The sequence below is a fragment of the Kogia breviceps genome, chromosome 2 (genome assembly GCF_026419965.1).
Source record: "Kogia breviceps isolate mKogBre1 chromosome 2, mKogBre1 haplotype 1, whole genome shotgun sequence".
In the NCBI taxonomy this organism is placed as follows: domain Eukaryota; kingdom Metazoa; phylum Chordata; class Mammalia; order Artiodactyla; family Physeteridae; genus Kogia; species Kogia breviceps.
Window position 1 is genome coordinate 178,765,201 of NC_081311.1, and position 18,690 is coordinate 178,783,890.

General features: G+C 34.7%; 1 protein-coding gene across 2 annotated transcripts in view; it reads left to right on the top strand.

Annotated features, from left to right (window-relative positions):
- SPAG16 (sperm associated antigen 16) overlaps positions 1 to 18,690 on the top strand; it is an 860,968-nt gene that overhangs the window by 377,013 nt on the left and 465,265 nt on the right. For both annotated transcript variants that reach the window (XM_067027549.1, XM_059052920.2), the window contains one exon: positions 7,056 to 7,199. In XM_067027549.1, coding sequence (XP_066883650.1) covers positions 7,056 to 7,199 — 144 coding nt within the window. The remainder of the gene's footprint in view (positions 1 to 7,055; positions 7,200 to 18,690) is intronic.

Here is an 18,690-nt window from a genome sequence, read left to right on the forward strand (position 1 = left end):
TCTTGCCTGCCTCTTCCCTTGCCCATGATTGGCCATACAGCAAGGCAAGGGGAAGGCTATTTGGTACCCTACCCGACTCCAAATTTACGGAGTCCGTATGAGGTTGGAAGAACACTGGACAAGAAAAGTATAAAGGAAGTGTTAGCCTTTATGACTCCCCTCTGGGGCATTATTAATAATGCCACAAACTGTGAAAATGCCTCACCTATTTAATAAAAACGAAAGGTAGGTACTACTTTCCAGATCCTGACAATATAAATCCTATATAACCTTGAATACAATCTATAATATTACATTTTTAAACTTAAAGTGCCCAGGAAGTATTAATATTTCATATTTTCACATTTTCTTAGCTAACTTCTGAAAAAGAATGGGACCTGATATCTTATTTTGACAGATTTTTTGATTGTTTTGTGCACACATTTGTTTTATGGCTTTTAATTCATTTTACTTTGGCACTTTTTTAAAGTACACTTAATCATTGAATATTCTTTATTAGTGCGAAGATCTGTGAGTTGACTGTTCCTGAGGATAATGGCCAAAAAGATTGATATACTAAAGTGAACCCTTTCATAATGATGAGGAGCTGTGTGTTAAATGGTTCTAAAGCCATTGTACTTGTTACTACTGTATACTCCTAGCTACTGTTTTGTTTTTTTTTCTCTTGCTCCCCACTTTCTCATTTTCCACACAGGAGCTGGAGAGATCTTTTAAATAATTATCATTCATATATATCGGTCTCCTACTTAAAACTATTCAGTGATGTTAGGATAAATTCCTGTCTCTTTTTCTCAGCCTATGAGGCCCCATATGATCTGGTCCTTGCTTTCCACCTGCTCCTCCTCCATCCTCAACACAGTCCTTGCCTCTCTCTGTAGTCACCCTGGCCTTCCTTCTGTCCCTTGAATACACCAACTCCTTTGAACCTTAGCACTTTTGCAGGTGCAATCACCTGTGCCTGAAACCACCTGCCCCTAAATTGTCCTAAAAATGCTTCTCCCTTCTTGCCATTCTGATCTTGGCTAGAATGTCATGTCTTCAGTGAGGACTCTGGTAACCACCTCATCAAAAATAACATTCTCGGGGCTTCCCAGGCGGCACAGTGGTTACGAATCCGCCTGCCAACGCAGGGGACACGGATTCGAGCCCTGGGCCAGGAAGATCCCACATGCCGCGGAACAACAAAGCCCGCACACCACAACTACTGAGCCTGTGCTCTAGAGCGCGTGGGCCACAACTACTGAAGCCCGCGTGCCTAGAGCCCGTGCGCCGCAACAACAACAACAACAAAAATAACATTCTCCTACAAATCACTGTCATATCACTTTGTTGGTTTTCCTCATAGCTAGGCCATTCTGTTCAGTCATTTGATTGTTGCTGTTTGTTTCCCCACATTCACATGTAAGCTCCCTGAGAGTGCTGCTCCTGTCTGTTTTGCATACTGCATCGTAGGCTGTTCATCCATATTTGTTGAAATAAAGAGTAAAAGTTGCATGTTAGAGTGCTTTGTAAATCCTGATGCATACCCAAATATAAGATGCAGTTATTAGCTGAGCAACAGTCAGACAGATGTTTTGTATATTTTTGTCCTGGTCAGCTGGATAAAAGTATATGCAGTGTGTGACTGTGTGCTATCGTTAAGGACGAGTAGATAGTGGTCACCCACTGTTCACAGGGCACACATTTTGGTATTGATTCATTTTCAACCCACTGAGCATCTTCTGTGTTGGAAATAATTAGAGCCTGTGAACTGAAGTGAAGGAAACATTTACAATGCTGAATAACCTAAAGTGAAGACGGGTATCTAATTAGTCTTTCTTGTGACAATCTTTTTTTAGATTAATATTCTCCTCTCTGAAAAGTCTAACAGTGGCGCTTATGTCAGTGACTCTGTTGATAATTAATAGTGTTCACCATACACCCCCACACATTCCCTCCAAAGTATCCTTGTGTAACGCCACTACTGGAAAGAGCAATTTCAATTAGAGAGGAGAGCTTCTGAAGTGTATAACACGTGGTCTATTATAAGGGATGTGTCCTATTATAAAAGAGAGAAAAATCTCCGATAGAACGTAAATTTTATGTAACATGCCTGGTATATTGTTTAACAAAACATTTTATGGATGCTTCATCAGGACATGACTTGATTAAGAAACAGGAGTAGCATTCACCCACAATTTCCTTTTTTGAATCCTTAAGATGTTTTCCTTTACTATTTTCACCCTAGTCACAGGCTTATTCACTTAGGATAGAAGTGACAGGGCCTTTGTCTTTGAATCTTGCAATTATAATTAATAATAAGTTAAAGGGGAGCAGAAAGGTTATATTCAGAGTTTAAAGTAAAATGACTTCGTGGCACTTAGGGCAGGTGCCAGGAAGATATTAAGTAAGAACTCATTATTCTTATTAATTAGAACTTCGGGAAGACATCTTTGAGAAGGAAAACCGTTTTATGATTAGTTAGAAGAGGGATACCTATTTGTGGACAGAACTTGAGGAGAGGAACTGTGTTGTCTTCATCTCAGTATGCCCAGAGCCTCACAGAGCCCATCCCCAGTGACCAGCAGCTACATGATGCTGCCTGTGTACATGAAGGCAGGGAGAGGGGTCAATGTGTACATATTGTCCACTGTTTCCTGCAATACATTCCTAAAAACAATATTATGAAAGAGACCACCACAAAACTTCCTTATGTTCATGTGTGAAAGTATTATGTGTGGGTCCTACATTTTTGTCAGAGGATTTAACATCAAATAAAGTACAGCAATGTCTGGTGTCTATCAAAACCACATGGAAACATCATTTTTCTCTAAATATTTACAATTTTAAGGACTAAATTTATTACCTGTGATCCTTAAAAGAGGCATGTGTAGATTATAGAAGTTAACATGAAAAGCCAGGTTACAATGAAGTGCAATAATGTTCAATAATAATAATAGCTAATATTTATGGAAAGCTGACCATGCTTAGATGTTGTTCCAACCGCTTTACATATACCAACTTATCCTCACAGCACAATACCCTTATGGGTCAGTTTTAGTATTCCCTCCTTATTTGTGAAAAGGAGGGTTACGTAGTTATGGCAGAGACCATATGGTCTATAAGCCTAAAATATTTACTCTCTGGCCCTTTAGGAAAACGTTGTCCAACCTCAGCTTTAGATCATAAGTACTTTTTTTTCCAATCAACTTTGATCTATTTCTCCACCACTCTGAACCTAACCAGTGCCCAACTTCCAGAAAACAAGTGACAATAGTTAAAACCTTTCGCACATCATTAGAAACATGACAAAAAAAATTATCAGTGTTTTTGAATTTCAAGATGCATCTCAGTAAATTCCCTAGATAAAAATAAGACAATCTTCAGCTTGGCTTCTTCTCCAATGTTGTCATCTAAGAAAAGGAAAGGGATGAGGTTCTGAGCTCACTTCCCAGAGAGACATGGACTCTGGAGACAGTCTGTTCAAATTCATGTCCTCCTTCTGCCACTTCCTGGCTTTGTGACCTTGAGTAGATCATTTAACCTCTCTGTGCCTCAGTGTCCCTATCTGCAAAATGGGAATAATAATAGACCTAACTCATCGGGGCATTATGACCATTAAATGAGTTAATGTATGCCATTTGGAGATCAGGAACTGACTCCTATAAATTGTTGGTTATTTCTTCCATTTTTCAACTTCCTTAAAAGACTGATTTAGAGATAAATAGAATGATGAAAGTTGAGGCCTGAATATACTGGGAAAATTCTCAATAAATTAAATGCCCATGGAATCAATGCTTATTAAATATCCTTCTACATTTATGCTTTATCTATTCTTTACAGAGAATATTTATTTATTCTTTGAAGAGTACTGCATGAAAATAGGTGAATAAAACATTAATGCCCTCTGATAACTTAAAGTATAATACAAGGCTCATAATATTAGCCCAAGAGAACAAATTAATGAGTTTATTAAGTGCAACATGTAGTATATTAGCACAAAAGCCTTTGTAGATCAGAATGTACGAGGGGTACTACTCACCTGGTTTCTCTTATAGGACCAGAGCATTTTACTGTAAAGAGTAGGGTCCTCTTTTTAAGACTGTTATGTCAGGTGGTACCCAGCTCTGATATATACACTGAAAATTCCTACATGTGTTCTTTAACTCAGGACTTAACAATGACTAAATGACTTTAAACATTTACTGGGAATGATATCTCCCATCTCTGTTACAAGAATTATTGATATTTACAGTATACACATATAAATAATAAACTATGAAAGACTGACACTAAGTAAAACTGTCTAAATTCATGATCCTCAAATTCAGACCATCCTGGATTCAAAGTCAGCCTCCATCTATTATCAAGCTTGAACAATTTACATAATATCTCAACCTCTGTTTACTTAGTCATAATATAATAAAACTAACTGTACCAAAGTCATTCCCCCCGTCAGACATATGACAAGCATGTACTGAATAGCAAATATATCCCAGCCACTGTTGGGGGTGAGTATACAGCAAGTACACAACAAACAAACAGACATAAACCCTTGCCCTCGTGAACTTTCTTTCTACTTGCTGCGAGAATTAAGGATTTAGTACAAATTCTGGTGCACATTTAGTTTTCAAACAATGTTGGTTATTATTATTGTTAATTGATGATGGAGAGAAGAAGGAGGATTTCAGACATCAGTGCCTCCTTATGGAGTTGATAATGACACTCAACTTCACTAAACTTCTGTATCTGGGGGAATATTTCTGGTCCGTGACCCCTGATCTGTGTTCTCCATCTCGATCATCTCCCACAGGGAATGATCGGAATCAGAATCTGCAACTCTTGATTGGGCATCTTTATCACTATGACCCAGTCTTTGCTAGTGCACTTATTCTGTGACTAACTCAATAACAAGTACTTGTTAATTGATTCTTACGAGAGCATTAAATTCCCTTCTATACACGCTGGAACTATTTCTAATCACTTAAAGACCATTTCATAGATGATGTAAATTATACTTTTTAAAGAATAAAATATCAGTGTTTGACTGAAACTGGTCCAGAATAATTAGGAAAAAAAGTCATATGTAATGTTAGAAAAGAAATATATGCATAGAGAAACCTGAGAGTGTGATTAGTAGGATGAATTCTCGGGAAGTTCAGGTGTTACGGAGGGGCCCTCAAAGTAGAAGGGTTCAGAAGAGTCTGGAAAAACACTTCCAAAACTGCTTAACCACCAATAGGTTTTTGTTTATCTTCTTTTCCTTAACTTCTACAAATAGCTTCCCCCACAAAAGTCATTTTGGAAACTTATCTTTCAGAGTTCGTGAAGACATCAATGATTTTAGTTATCTTCACGTAAAGAGGGTAATTTATCATCTAGTCAAGTGTGCATGTGTCTGTCCGGAAAGCTGTGAGCTAACATACATCATACTCAGTAGCTTCAAGGGTTTGGTTTGCCTTCTTATGTGTGTTTGAATATAGAATTCATTTCAATCTGACATTTTTTACCTCTCTTCATATTTTTCTTCTAATTAAGTTCTATAAATGTATCCTCTCCCCAGTTTGAGCTGTAATAAATTCCTTTCCCGAATTGGCCTTCTGAAATTCACAAACCAACATTACTATGAATTACAAAATGAATAATTTCCCTTCTACTATGTTTATTTTGAGCAGCAAAGTGCTAGAGAAAAGGGAGACTATTTCACTAGAAAGAAGGCCCTGCTCATAATAGTTACATGCCTGTGAGTCGAAGAGTTCCAACACTGACCCCAGCAGATTTCCAAAACTGGATAGGTCTAATGGAAGGACATGATTTTTCAGCTCAAAATTCTGGGATTTAATAGTATTATTGGAAGGGATCCATAAGGAGAAACGTTTTGCTCTCACGTAAGCCCTGGAGTTACTCATGTAGGTATGGACCCAGACCATGATTTCTTTGGGAAATTGATTTCCTAAAGTCTTTTTTGAAGAAGAAGGGAACAATGCCATTCAAAGAATGGACTGTGGGAGAAATGAATGTGTAATTCCTATTTTTTAAGTCATTATTTGTTTAAGTCATTATTTAAGTCATTATTTGTTTCACTTCACTGTATAGTCAAGTAAATGCATTACGTCTTTGATTTGAGATGGCTATCTTGAAAATGAACAATTTGTTGCTAATATTTAGGCCGGCACTTTAATAGGTGCTTAACATTGGGCACATTCGTTCCCATTACATTGTAAGGCATAGATGAAACGCTATAAAAATAAGATTAAAGCATTGCCATAGATAAAATATCAGGCATTTAACCTTTTAGACTCTTGATTTTAGAATGGATTAGCTTCAATAAATAAATAAACAGCCACAATGATCATAGTCTGGTTCAAATAATACTGCTTAATGTGTTAATCATTAATTTTACATACTTCTTTCTCAATTCCCTCTATGCCTTTATAGAGTGGGAATTGTCTTTTGCATCCTGAATTCATTACTGTAATTTGTGTACTGTGCATTGACTGAAGCAAATTTAAGTGGCATATTAATGAAGAATTTGAGCTCCTTTTCTTTGTGTAGATAGTGGACCATGGAGTTAATGTTTCATTTATAGAATTTATTATAGAACTATGATAATGTGGTTATGATTCATGATCTTTTCCTGGATAATGCCTGATTTAAGATATACTGTAGTCTGAAAAGAAGTTTGCTTTTATATAATAAGCATGGCTACTGGTCCAAATATCCTAACACCAAATTTTCATTGGCATAAATTTTCCTCCCTGAAAGAAAAAAAAAACAGAATCATTGTTTCAAACCAGAATCAGACATGAGCATTCACCTAAATCAACCATCCCATTTTTCAAATGAGGAATCTGAGATCCAGTGAAGTTAATTAGATTGATGGCATTCAAGAAGCCATAAGCTAGAGCTTATAGCCAGGATGTCGAACCTGGCTCTTCTGGCTTCTGAGCCAGCATTCTGAGTAAGCTGTCCTGCCTGGCTGAAATGGATAATTCCTGCCATTTCATTTGTTCCTAGTATGAAACCATTCACTGTTATCTCCCCATAACTACCTTTTCTTCTCTTTCCCTGTGTAGCATCATCACGCACCCCCGCAAAGACATCCTCATCTCCTGTGGGGAGGACCGCGTCTGGAAGGTGGTGGGGCTCCCCAAAGGCAATGTGATTCTCACAGGATTGGGCCACACAGACTGGCTTTCGGATTGCTGCTTCCATCCCAGGTCAGTACACACAACTCCCAGAGCCAGCCTGATCTCTCCAGAAATGCACTTGTTTACTCTGTGTCTTCACTCTGCTGGCATTTTTTTGGTTTCTTTTCTTAAACCACTTTATTGAAGTATGAATAGGTGTACATATTTAATGTATACGACCTGATGAGTTTGGAGTTAAGTGTACATCCTTGAAATCATCACTACAATCTATACCATAAACATATCTATCATCTTGGAGATTTTAGCATCATCATCATCATTATAAAAACACTTAACGTAAGATCTACCTTCTTTGGAATTTTTTTAACTATTCAATAAGTATCATTTGCTGTAGGCTCTGTGCTGTACAGTAGATCTCTAGGCACTCGTCTTGTATAAATGAAACTTGAGACTTTGTACTGCCACTTTTCTCTCTGCAACCCCACCTCTTCCACTGAATTTTGAAATGTGTAGATAAATGCTCTTTTGGCTTTCCTTATATTGACTTTAGATTGATTGCTTTTAATATTTAGTACATGTAAAACTTAGTCCACATGCTGATGCATTTAAAAAGAGTAATAAGCTTCCCAGGACAAGCGTTAGAAATGCTCCTTGTACTCATAAGCTCTGAAAAGGCACATTAATTTCAATAATGCATATCAATGTTTACTTTGCCTCTGTTAATCTTGCAAGTTTTCCTTTTAGAATTAACTTTTCTACCAAAAAGGATCAGGAGGCAGTGATCAATTTCTTTAAAAATTTCAATGATACTCAAGACATTAAAGAAAACAAAGCAGAACTGAAGGCATTGAGCCCTGTAATTTTCAGGATTCACTGAATTTTTGTACCAAAAGAACCGGGGCACAGAAGGAAAGACATTGTTAAACACACATATACATTATTCTGGTGGCAGGAAGCTCTGCCCACAGTTGCTTGTGGTCAACTGCTATCCCTAATCCCAACTGTCTTCTCTTATTCAACATTATGCTTAACATTTGTTAAGCGTCTGGCTGTATCTGACTCTTTCTAACAGTCTCTGGTCTAAATACTCTTGGAGATGCATAGTCCGTAGTGCAACTTCTCAACCATTCCATTGGGAAATTTTGGTCTTAGGAGGACCTTATTGATTTATTTTTTCTTTTGTTTTCACAAGACTTTTTTTTTTTTAAACCATCTTTGTCTTATCCTTAGTATGAATGTCAATGAAATTAGATTGAAATAAAAATAACTAAGTTGTTCAGAAATTTGTGTGTTAATGAGAAGGGTAAACTAATTTTTTAATTTTAATTTTTGAAAATGTTTTTAAAATATAATTTTATGTTTGGTACTAGATGTTTGAATTTAATTTTTGAACATGTAATGCGTTCTGTATCTGGTATGTGGATAAACAAATCTGCACTGCCTCTCATGTCTCAGGAACATAGAGCCCATCTTGCAAGCAGAGACAACACAATTAGAAGTGTAGCCTATCACTTCTGTAGCTGCTGGGCATACTAATCGGATTTCTATAATACTCTGTCACCATGACAACCTGTGATTCTGAAATTTTCTCATTAGTGTTTGACCAGCACATGGTCCTTTTAATAGATCTTCCTGTTTTCCCAGTCAATTACTGAAATTAAAATGAGGTGAAATACATCATTATTCACTCATAGTATGAATTTACATTCAGGACTTGCTTTGGTAGAATTTTAGTAAAATGTAGCCACATTCCTTTTTTCTAGTGCATGTGGGATAAAAATAATAGGAAAAAATACATTTAGCTATATGTGTTTTAAGTAAGAGATAATGAATAGCAAGTGTTCCATTTGTAGAACTGGTGAAAATAATAAATGATTATTAGAAACAACAACAAAATAGCTCTTTTTTATTTGGGGTAGAGGTCAGTTCTGAAGGCGTTTATATTTCAGGCCTCAGACATTTTATAATGCTTACTGTATGTAAATGAACACTGAAGACCATACATTATGGACTGTAATATATATAATATATGCATATATATATACATACATAATATTTATGCCTTAAAAGGTGTTTCTGAAATTTAAATTTGTGATGTTTGATTTTTAGTTTTGCTTAGGTCATTTGGTTGGTAAAAAAATAATTTATTGTTAAAGATAATATCTTGCTTATTTATATACTCATCTATAATCAAAGAATCAAACATAAAATAAATTTGATTCAAATATGACACTTTAATCTGTAGATGGATCTTTGATTAATAAATGCAGTCGTAGTCTTCCTTAGAGCCCATCTTTGTGATTAGCTTGATTCTGGTCCCTTGGATGAGGTCCAGAGTAGACACATTATAATGTGACCCCTGCCTAATTCCTCTGCTCTTCACATAGAAAAATAAACCCCTACTTTTTCTTTACTTTATTTTTAATTTCAATTATTCCTAGTTGAGTGTTTTCTGTAACTTCCAGTTGTATGTATTCCTGATTACTATGACATTCGAGCCACTGTGTCTTTTGCCACAGTGACATAATTCAGATTTCTTTTGGGGGTCAAACTCACTTGATATGACAGTGGTATATACACTGACTGACTCAAATCAGTCTTAGTCGTCGTATTTCCCTTGTCATAACGGACATCTTCAATACATAAATGACAAACACAACAGGCATAATAATATTAATATCAGGCAAAAGAGGACTAACAGAAAAAAGTTAAACTGGGAGGGTAACTAAATATCACTTGAGGATCAGATAATATGATGTTGAAATATATAAAACAAAGCTCGTAAATAAAAGAAGATTCTGACAAAAGTATAGTCATCAGAGTCAAAGACTTCAAAGTATATCAGTTTTTAATATGTCAAGTAAACAAAGTTACAGCAGAATTAGAGAAATTAATAAAATAGCAAGTGTATTTAGTATTATATATTGAACTTTATACTTTATGAAGAGAGATTATAGATTCTTTGAAATCATTCATTGTTAGGTTTTTAAAAATATATAACTCTTAAACCACAAATTTAACATAAATGAATTCTTCAGAATAACAAATATACAAACTAAAGTGTGTGAGCAAGATTCAATAGTAAAAGAAAATAAATCAATAACTAAAATATAATAAAATCTGAATTATTAAAAAGTAAATAAATGAATATTGGGTCAGAGAACTATAAATGGTTATTACCTAGTTGATAAACAGTCCCAAACACATTACTTATCAAACTTACGAGATGTAACCAGAACTGTGTTCAGAGTAAAATTCATCACTTTGACAGTTTTATTTTTAAATGAAAAAAAAAGAAAAGAAATGAATTATGAATTTAAATTAAAAAGTACAACTGGTCAGCAAATATAGAAAAGCAAAGAATGTCTAAGTGAAAAGTAGAAATGAATAAATTAGAATAAAAAGAGTACATTTATATTAATCCAAAAGGTTTTTGTCAAGAAAAAATAATAAAATAAGGAACTATAATATTGAAGTAAGTAGATAACTCAAAAAAAGAAAAAGTACATGTAGGAAACAGAAATATTAACCTTAGCAATTTGGAAAGAGTTAAAACCACAAATACAGAGATGAAAAAATATATGTTTGGAATTCTTGATAAAATAATAGATTTCTATGAAAATAAGCATCACCAATGCTGAATCAAGATGGAGCAGAAACCCAGAATAGATTAATAACAGTGGAAGAAACTAAGTTCTAGAAGTTCTGCTTTTCATTCCCATCTTCTGAAGTTTTATGACTGAGTTTTAAAAACTTTATTAAAAAAACAAGAAAATTATTTAATTTTTAGGTTCATTGAATTTTCTGAGGACAAGAAAAAAATGAAATTTTATTACTGGTTTCACAAACATAGCATAAACATAATTTTAAATTGGGTAAGTGTAGTACCCCTGCCACAACTCTAGGCCCTTTTCACAATTAGATGCAAAACATTTAAAGAGAATGAAGAAAATGGAATTCAGTTGTATGTTTAAAAAGAGTGGTATACAATGACCAAGTAAGATATGTACTTGAAAAGCGTGGAATATATAAGTGGTCCAACTATGAGGACATCATATTATAAATTATACTAACAGTTAACATTCAAAGTTACTTTAAAGTTGTTGGGTAAAAATCTAGCATCTGTACTTAAGACACAGATGTTTGAAATATTATTAAGCCCCATGTGTTGGAATTGACAAGGAGAATGGATTTTGGAACAGCTGGGAACTAAGAAGGTCTGGCAGGTGAGTGTAGAATCTGGATGTCATGGAGTTGGATGGGTCAAACGAGGAATGGGTATTCACGGGTAATAGAGCAAAGTGGGGAACATAAAATCAAACAGGCAAAAATACCTAAAATCCAGACAGAAGCAAGGCCTCTTTGTCTAAGCCTTCGGTAGCTATTTGCAAGCATTGTTACTTGTCCAGTTGGTATGTATTCTCAATAAAGGTTAGCCACATTTTTTCTTTTTCTTAATGATAATGGTTATATTTTATTAAAATATTTTCAACACTGAAATTTTCTAACATATTTATAAGTTAAAAAATAAAATGTTTGTGGAAAACTTTTAACTATAAACACTGTACAAATATTATATAGACTCTACAAATTGAAGGCAATTTAAAACTCTTACTGCAAAGGCTGTGTTCTTTTAAAATAACACTATACACATAACTCAATCAATGTCATCTATTGTTTACAGTACAGTTGGTTTTGATTGCATCTAAGTTTTTAAGTTCCTTAGTAGAATTTGTGAATCAAGACACTTTTTTAAGAATGACATGGGTAACTAATCACTGTAGAACCATCTATTATTACATATTTACCACTAGATGGCGATCATACAGCGGTAAGGTGAAGCACCCTTTGCATTTACTGGGTAGACTGATGAACTGGCTGTTGAAAGTGATTCATTGGTTGCTGAAAATGATGAAGGGGTGGAGCAATGCAGAGAATGTGCATTGGTGCTGCCTTTGCACTGTTGAAAGAATGAAATGTACAATGCCAAAAAGCAGGAACCTTAAGCATAATCCTTGTGCAAGGTAGACATCATGCTCTAAACTGCTAAAACATGGAATCAGAGTTTCAGGTTGCCCAAATTAGAATCCTACCTTCACCTTTGCTAGTCCTGTCAGTTTTCTTGTCTGCAAAATGGATGTAATAATGATATCTACTTTGTGGGTTAATTATGAAGGCTAAATTCTATCATATATGAGAAACACAAGTTCTGTTGCCTGGCACCTATATGCTCAAGAAATGTTACCAATTATTATTTTTTATTCATTGATAGGTATGTTGAGAACTTAGATCAGAAATTTTTATAAAACTGGTAGCCTTAAACACAGTGGATTAGGAAGGAAAGACTATATTGTGATGTCTGGGTTACACCAAGCTAGAATTAGAAGAATGCTCTCAAACCATGAAACATTTGAGGAACATGTCTGAAGTTCTCACCAAGTTAAAAATAAAATCATTTATAAACTGAAAAACAAATATAATTAATGCAAAAAGATGTATGTTACTCATCTGTCCTTAGCCCTTAAAAATGTGTCTCTTTAACAATTGTACCAAGAAGATCATTGTATTTTGCTTTTACAGAAAAGAGAAAGAATTCTGCATATTTCCTTTTTTTTAGGTTCTAGAAGGAAAATAATTGGCTAGAAACACCAAAAAAATTACTTTTTGAAATAAAAAGTATTTAAATTGAAAGCATTTAAAAATAAAATATTTTTGTTGTTTTTGAGGAAGGTAAAGCACGTAATGTTTGACCTGCTCTGTCCACAGGCATGTATTATTATTGTTGGCCCATTTAGACTAGCTTTGGGCAATTGAAACAGAGTTGTATATTAATCTCCGGCTTAATAGATCAATAAAACGTACACTACACTACCTTAATAATACATCATTTGGTCTTTACCTAATAAAGGAGGACGGCTCAATGACAGTAACATGGTTTTGAATGTAAATACAATATCCGGTTTTCTGGTACTTGAGGTTGCATTTTCTTTGATATGACCACAGTTTATTATGTGAAACAGCATGTATCTTCCCAGATATCTCTATAAAATGAAAGTAGTTGGGATTAGTGGTTTGAACAATTTCACAGTGCTGCATTTTTTTTCCTGATCTCACTGGCTGAGACAGAAACAGAGCTGACAGCATCCTGTTAAACATAACTTCTACCCTTATAAGCTGATTTATGAATTTGTGAGTAAATGGGTCTCTACAAAATCCCTCATATTCTCTCTTTGTGGTACAAGCTACCTATTCTTGTATTTATACAGTGCCTAAAACCATAGTATGAAAGCTCTCTGACAGGTATATCATTTAGTTATTAAAAAATAGAAGCATGGTTAACCGTTTTATTTTCTATAAACATAAAGCCAAGAGTTCAAATTTCAAAAGATAATGAAGGGACTGACGTGCCATTTCCCTAAGATTGTGATGTTCTGAGCTTCAGAGGTAGATACTTTTATAATCAGAAACATCAGTAGATTTTTACCAAGATAATTTTGAGATATACCTATTAAATAATAAAATTCCACTTTATATTCTTTGAAGAGGTGTATATTATGCTTCTTAATATAGTTTGTCACCTGTATGTGAAGAGGCTAAGCATAACAGCATACTTCTTTAAATGTTTTTCTGGTCTAATTCTAAAAGTAATACATGATCACCATAGAGAAAAGTGTTAAGAAAATAAAAATTTCCCATAGTCTCACAACTCAGTGCAAACTTGGAGAGACTGACCAAGGGCTGTCCTGGGGCAAGTGGCAGAATCTGGTTCTACATATAAGAAGCACCTTCTAAAGTCAGCCTTGTTTTCATGTGTCAGTGTGACAAAGAACCAGGTAGGTCATTTTATTTAATCTCTGAGAGCCTCAGTTGCTCACTTGAAAATGGGGATTACCTACTTATAAGCTTTTCATGAAGAATGCATGAGAAAATCTATCTAAAACATTTAGCAGCCCTGGGCTCAGAGTAAGCATTTGGTGAAAGTAGCACTGTTGGTGTTGTTTGGCAGATTCTAGTCGAGATGTGGTTTCCTCTGAAACCAATATTGTCTCCAGGTCTATTGGCCTGTCTCTCTCTTTCTAGCAAGAAAAAAAAAAGAAAAAAAAAAAAAACTCTGAGGAATACTATAAGCTTATTTAGGGCAGGGTTTGTATCTTATTCATCTCTGTATCCTTGGGACATAGCTTATCAATTGAAACATTATAGGGAATCAATAAATATTTAATTAAAATGAACAGAGTAGAAGATAATAGACCAGGAATATGACCACTTTCTCTCATACTCTTGGTAGTATCATGTGATTATATGGATATACTCACAAACATACACATGCATACACACACGTACCACTTGTTACTACTGAGATCGCTTTATCATAGGAACTTAAAACCTAATATTAGTCCTTCATTTGACATAAAAACCCTAAAATATAAAATCTTCTCTGAATAATATTGCACTGAGGATAAATTTCAGTCAAAAGTCCAATCATTAGGGGAAGAACTTCAAAAATCTCCCCTTCATAGAAGCAGAGAGAACACTGGCAAAAATCGTCACAATCAACTTTTTCAGAACTGTGGAAATTAACCAAGCATGGACCAATTAAAGAAGCATTTATTTTAAAAAAATTACTGCACCCGAGTAAGAATGTGACCTTTTCCATGTTTTAACTTGCCCCATCCACTTCCCTTTCCTTCCCCAACTCTGCAGTAGTCTTGCAAACCAACTGCTTCACAACCACGGTAGCAAGTAGCAGAGCAGAACAAGTTTGGAAAGTTCCACAAAGCCCCATTCTCAGAGAAATGTCACTATCTGTACTTTCAGGAAGCCCCCTGGAAACCCCTATTTGCAGGGCCTGTTTTTATTTGACCTGAGTCAGGGCTTACTTTGTATGAATGGACTATTTTCCAGGGCATTTGTAGCAAACAATCAGCAGTACATGTTTAATATTGCAGCTGCCTGAGGTAACAATAACAGTTAGGCAAACAAGAAGTTAAGCAAAATTCTTAAACAGAAAACCTAGATAATTAAATGTCCATAGGGAGCTTGAAACACTATCATGTTCCTAGGAATATCAACGGACACATGCATTTGGAGGGCATGCTCAGGAAAGATTTGAGAAGGGTCTAATCGCTCACAGCTGGCTGAGCTGTGAAGTTCAGCTCAAGCAGGAAGTAAAGGCTAAGTTAGGCAGAGCTGCGAATTTCTGGAGTGTTGAACATGTGCCCCAACAGAGCCAGTCAACAAAGACTGGATGACTCATCCATTCAAGGCATTTAAACATCACCTGTTTAATCATTAACAGAACAGGCAGACTTCTCTGACCCCACACAACAAAGAATATAGACTTTATTGAATTACTTCAGGAAAATCACTAAAAACAGCAACAACAAAGAGCAACAACAAACCCTGGAGAGGAGGAAATCTCTTTTATAGACTTTCCACATTGTACTAGTTAAAATGTCAGGTTTTCAAAAATGACAAAAAATTGAAAGCATGAAAAAAAGCTGGACAAGATGCTGCAGAATCTGTAAATATGTTAAATAACAAGGTGGAATTAAAATTGCAGATGGAATTAAGATAATCAGCTGACTTTAAAAAGATTATCCTGGATTATCCAGGAGGGTCCAATGTAATCACAAGGCTCCTTGAAATGTGAAAGAGGAAGGCAGAAGGGTCAGAGAAAGAGCAATGTGATGCCATGTGTTGTGAGAAAGAGCTGCTTGCCTGGAGACACCAGAAAGAACCAGCCCTTTTGATATCTTGACTTCAGCCCAATGACCCTTGTTTCAGAATTTTGGCCTCCAGAATTAGAAAATAATAAATTCATGTTATTTTATTTCCACTGTTTGTGATAATTCGTTACAGCAGCAAAAAGAAAATACACATATTTTGTACTACTATTGTTAAATTTATTCCTAAGTATTTTAATCTTTTTGATGCTATTGTAAGTGAAAATGGATTCTTAATTTAATTTTCAGATTGTTCAGTCCTAAGGTACAGAAATACAGTTGATTACTGTATATTGATCTTGTATCAATATATAATCTCATTTATTAATTTTAATATTTTTAGTAGATTTCTTAGAATATTCCCTATATTTTATCTTGGCATGTTATCTGTGAGGATGGTGTTCCTTTTCCAGTATAGATACCTTTTACTTCTTTTTCTTATCTAATTATTCACCTAAAGCCTCTAGAACAATGTTGAATATGCATGGTAAGAGGAGATGTCTTTGTCTTATTTCTGATCTTAGGGGAAAAGTTTTCCATCTTTCATCACTAAGTATGTTAGCTGTGAATTTTTTGTAGATGTATTTGTCAGGTTGAGGAAGTTCCCTTCTATTCCCAATTTGTTGAGTGTGTTTCTCACGAAAGGGTATTGGATTTCATTAAATGCTTTTTCTGCCACTATTGAAATGACTATATAATTTTTGTCCTTTATTTTATCAATATAGCGTTTTACATTGATTGACTTTTGTATGTTGAATCAACTTTCCATTCCTGGAATAAATACTTGTTGGTCACGGTATATAACACCTTTAAAAAATTTGGTTTATAACATTATATAAGCTTCATGTGTACAAATTATATTTTGACTTCGGTATACTCTACAGTGTGCTCACCATCAAAAGTTGTTTTCATCCGTCAACAGTTGACCCCTTTACCTATCTCGTCCTTCCTTCACTTCTCTTCCCCTCTGGTAACACTACTCTGTTTTGTATCTATATGTTTGTTTTTGTTTAGTTTGTTTATTTATTTAATATGCCACATACAAGTAAAATGATATGGTATTTCTCTGTCTTATTTCACTTAGCATAATACCCTCAAGGTCCATCCATGTTGCCTCAAATGGCAAGATTTCACATTTTTATGGCTGAGAAGAGTTCCATTGTATGTATATACCACATCTTCCTTACCCATTCATCCCATCAGTGGACACTTAGGTTGTTTCCATATCTTGGCTATTATAAATAATGCTGCAATGAAAATAGGGGTGAATATATCTTTTTGAGATAATGTTTTCATATTCTTCAGATAAACACTCAAAAGTGGAATAGCTGGATCATATGGTAGTTCTACTCTTAATTTTTTGAGGAATCCTCATACTGTTTTCCATAGTGGCTGCACAAATTTACATTCCCTCTGACAGTGTATGAGGTCTCCTTTTTCTCCATATCATCTCCAACAGTTGTTATTTCTTGGCTTTTTGGAAACCTTTTTAATATGTTGCTGGACTCAGTTTGATAGTTTTTGTTGAGGATGTTTGCATGTATATTCACAAGAGATATAGATTATAGTTTTCTTGTGATGTCATTGTCTGGTTTGGGAATCACTGCAATACTGCCTTCACTGAATGAGTTGGGAAGTTTCCCTCCTCTTATATTTTTTGGAAGAATTTATAAAGGATTAGTGTTAATTCTTTAAATATTTGGCAAGATTAATTAGTGAAGTCATCTGGTTCTAGTCTTTGTGGAATAATTTTTATTACTAATTCAATTAGAGGATATATATATTTTTTTCATTTCACCTAGATTATCTAATTTGTTGCCATATTGTTGCCATATTTATTGCAATGTTGTTCATAGCTTCCTGTATCATCATTTTTAACTCTGTACACTTTCTTCATTTTTTTAAATTGAAGTATAGTTGATTTACTGGTATGTTGTGTTAGTTTCTGGGATACAACAAAATGATTATAAACATGTTCTTTTGCATATTCTTTTCCATTACAAGATATTGAATATAGTTCCCTATGCTATATAGCAGGACCTTGTTATTTATTTTATATATAGTAATTTGTATCTGCTAATCCCAAACTCCTAATTTATCCCTCCCCTACCCCCTTCCTCTTTGGTAATGTTTGTTTTCTAAGTCTGTGAATCTGTTTCTTTTTTGTAAATAAGTTCATTTGTAATATATTTTAGATTACACATAAAAATGATATCATATGGTATTTGTATTTCTCTTCTGACTCACTTCACTTATATGATAATCTCTGAGTCATCCATGTTGCTGCAAATGGCATTATTTCATTCTTTTTAGGACTCTGTAATATTCCATTATATATATATCATATCATCTTTGTCTGTTCACCTGCTGATGGACATTTAGGTTGCTTCCATGTGTTGGCTATTGTAAATAGTGCTGCTGTGAACATTGGGGTGCATGTATCTTTACAAATTAGAGTTTTCTCTGGATATATGTCCAGAAGTGGGATTGTTGGATCACATCACAACTCTATTTTTAGTTTCTTAAGGAACCTCCATATGGTTTTCCATAGTGGCTGCACCAATTTACATTTCCACCAATAGTGTAGGAGGGTTCCCTTTTCTCCACACCCTCTCCAGAATTTGTTATTTGTAGACTTTTTAATGATTGCCATTCTGACTGCTGTTAGGTGATACCTCATTGTAGTCTTGATTTACATTTCTCTAATAATTAGTGATGTTGAGCATCATTTCATGTGCCTGTTGGCCATCTGTAAATCTTCTTTGGAGAAATATCTATTTAGGTCTTCTGCCCATTTTTTATTGTGTTGTTTGTTTTTTTGTTATTGAGTTATA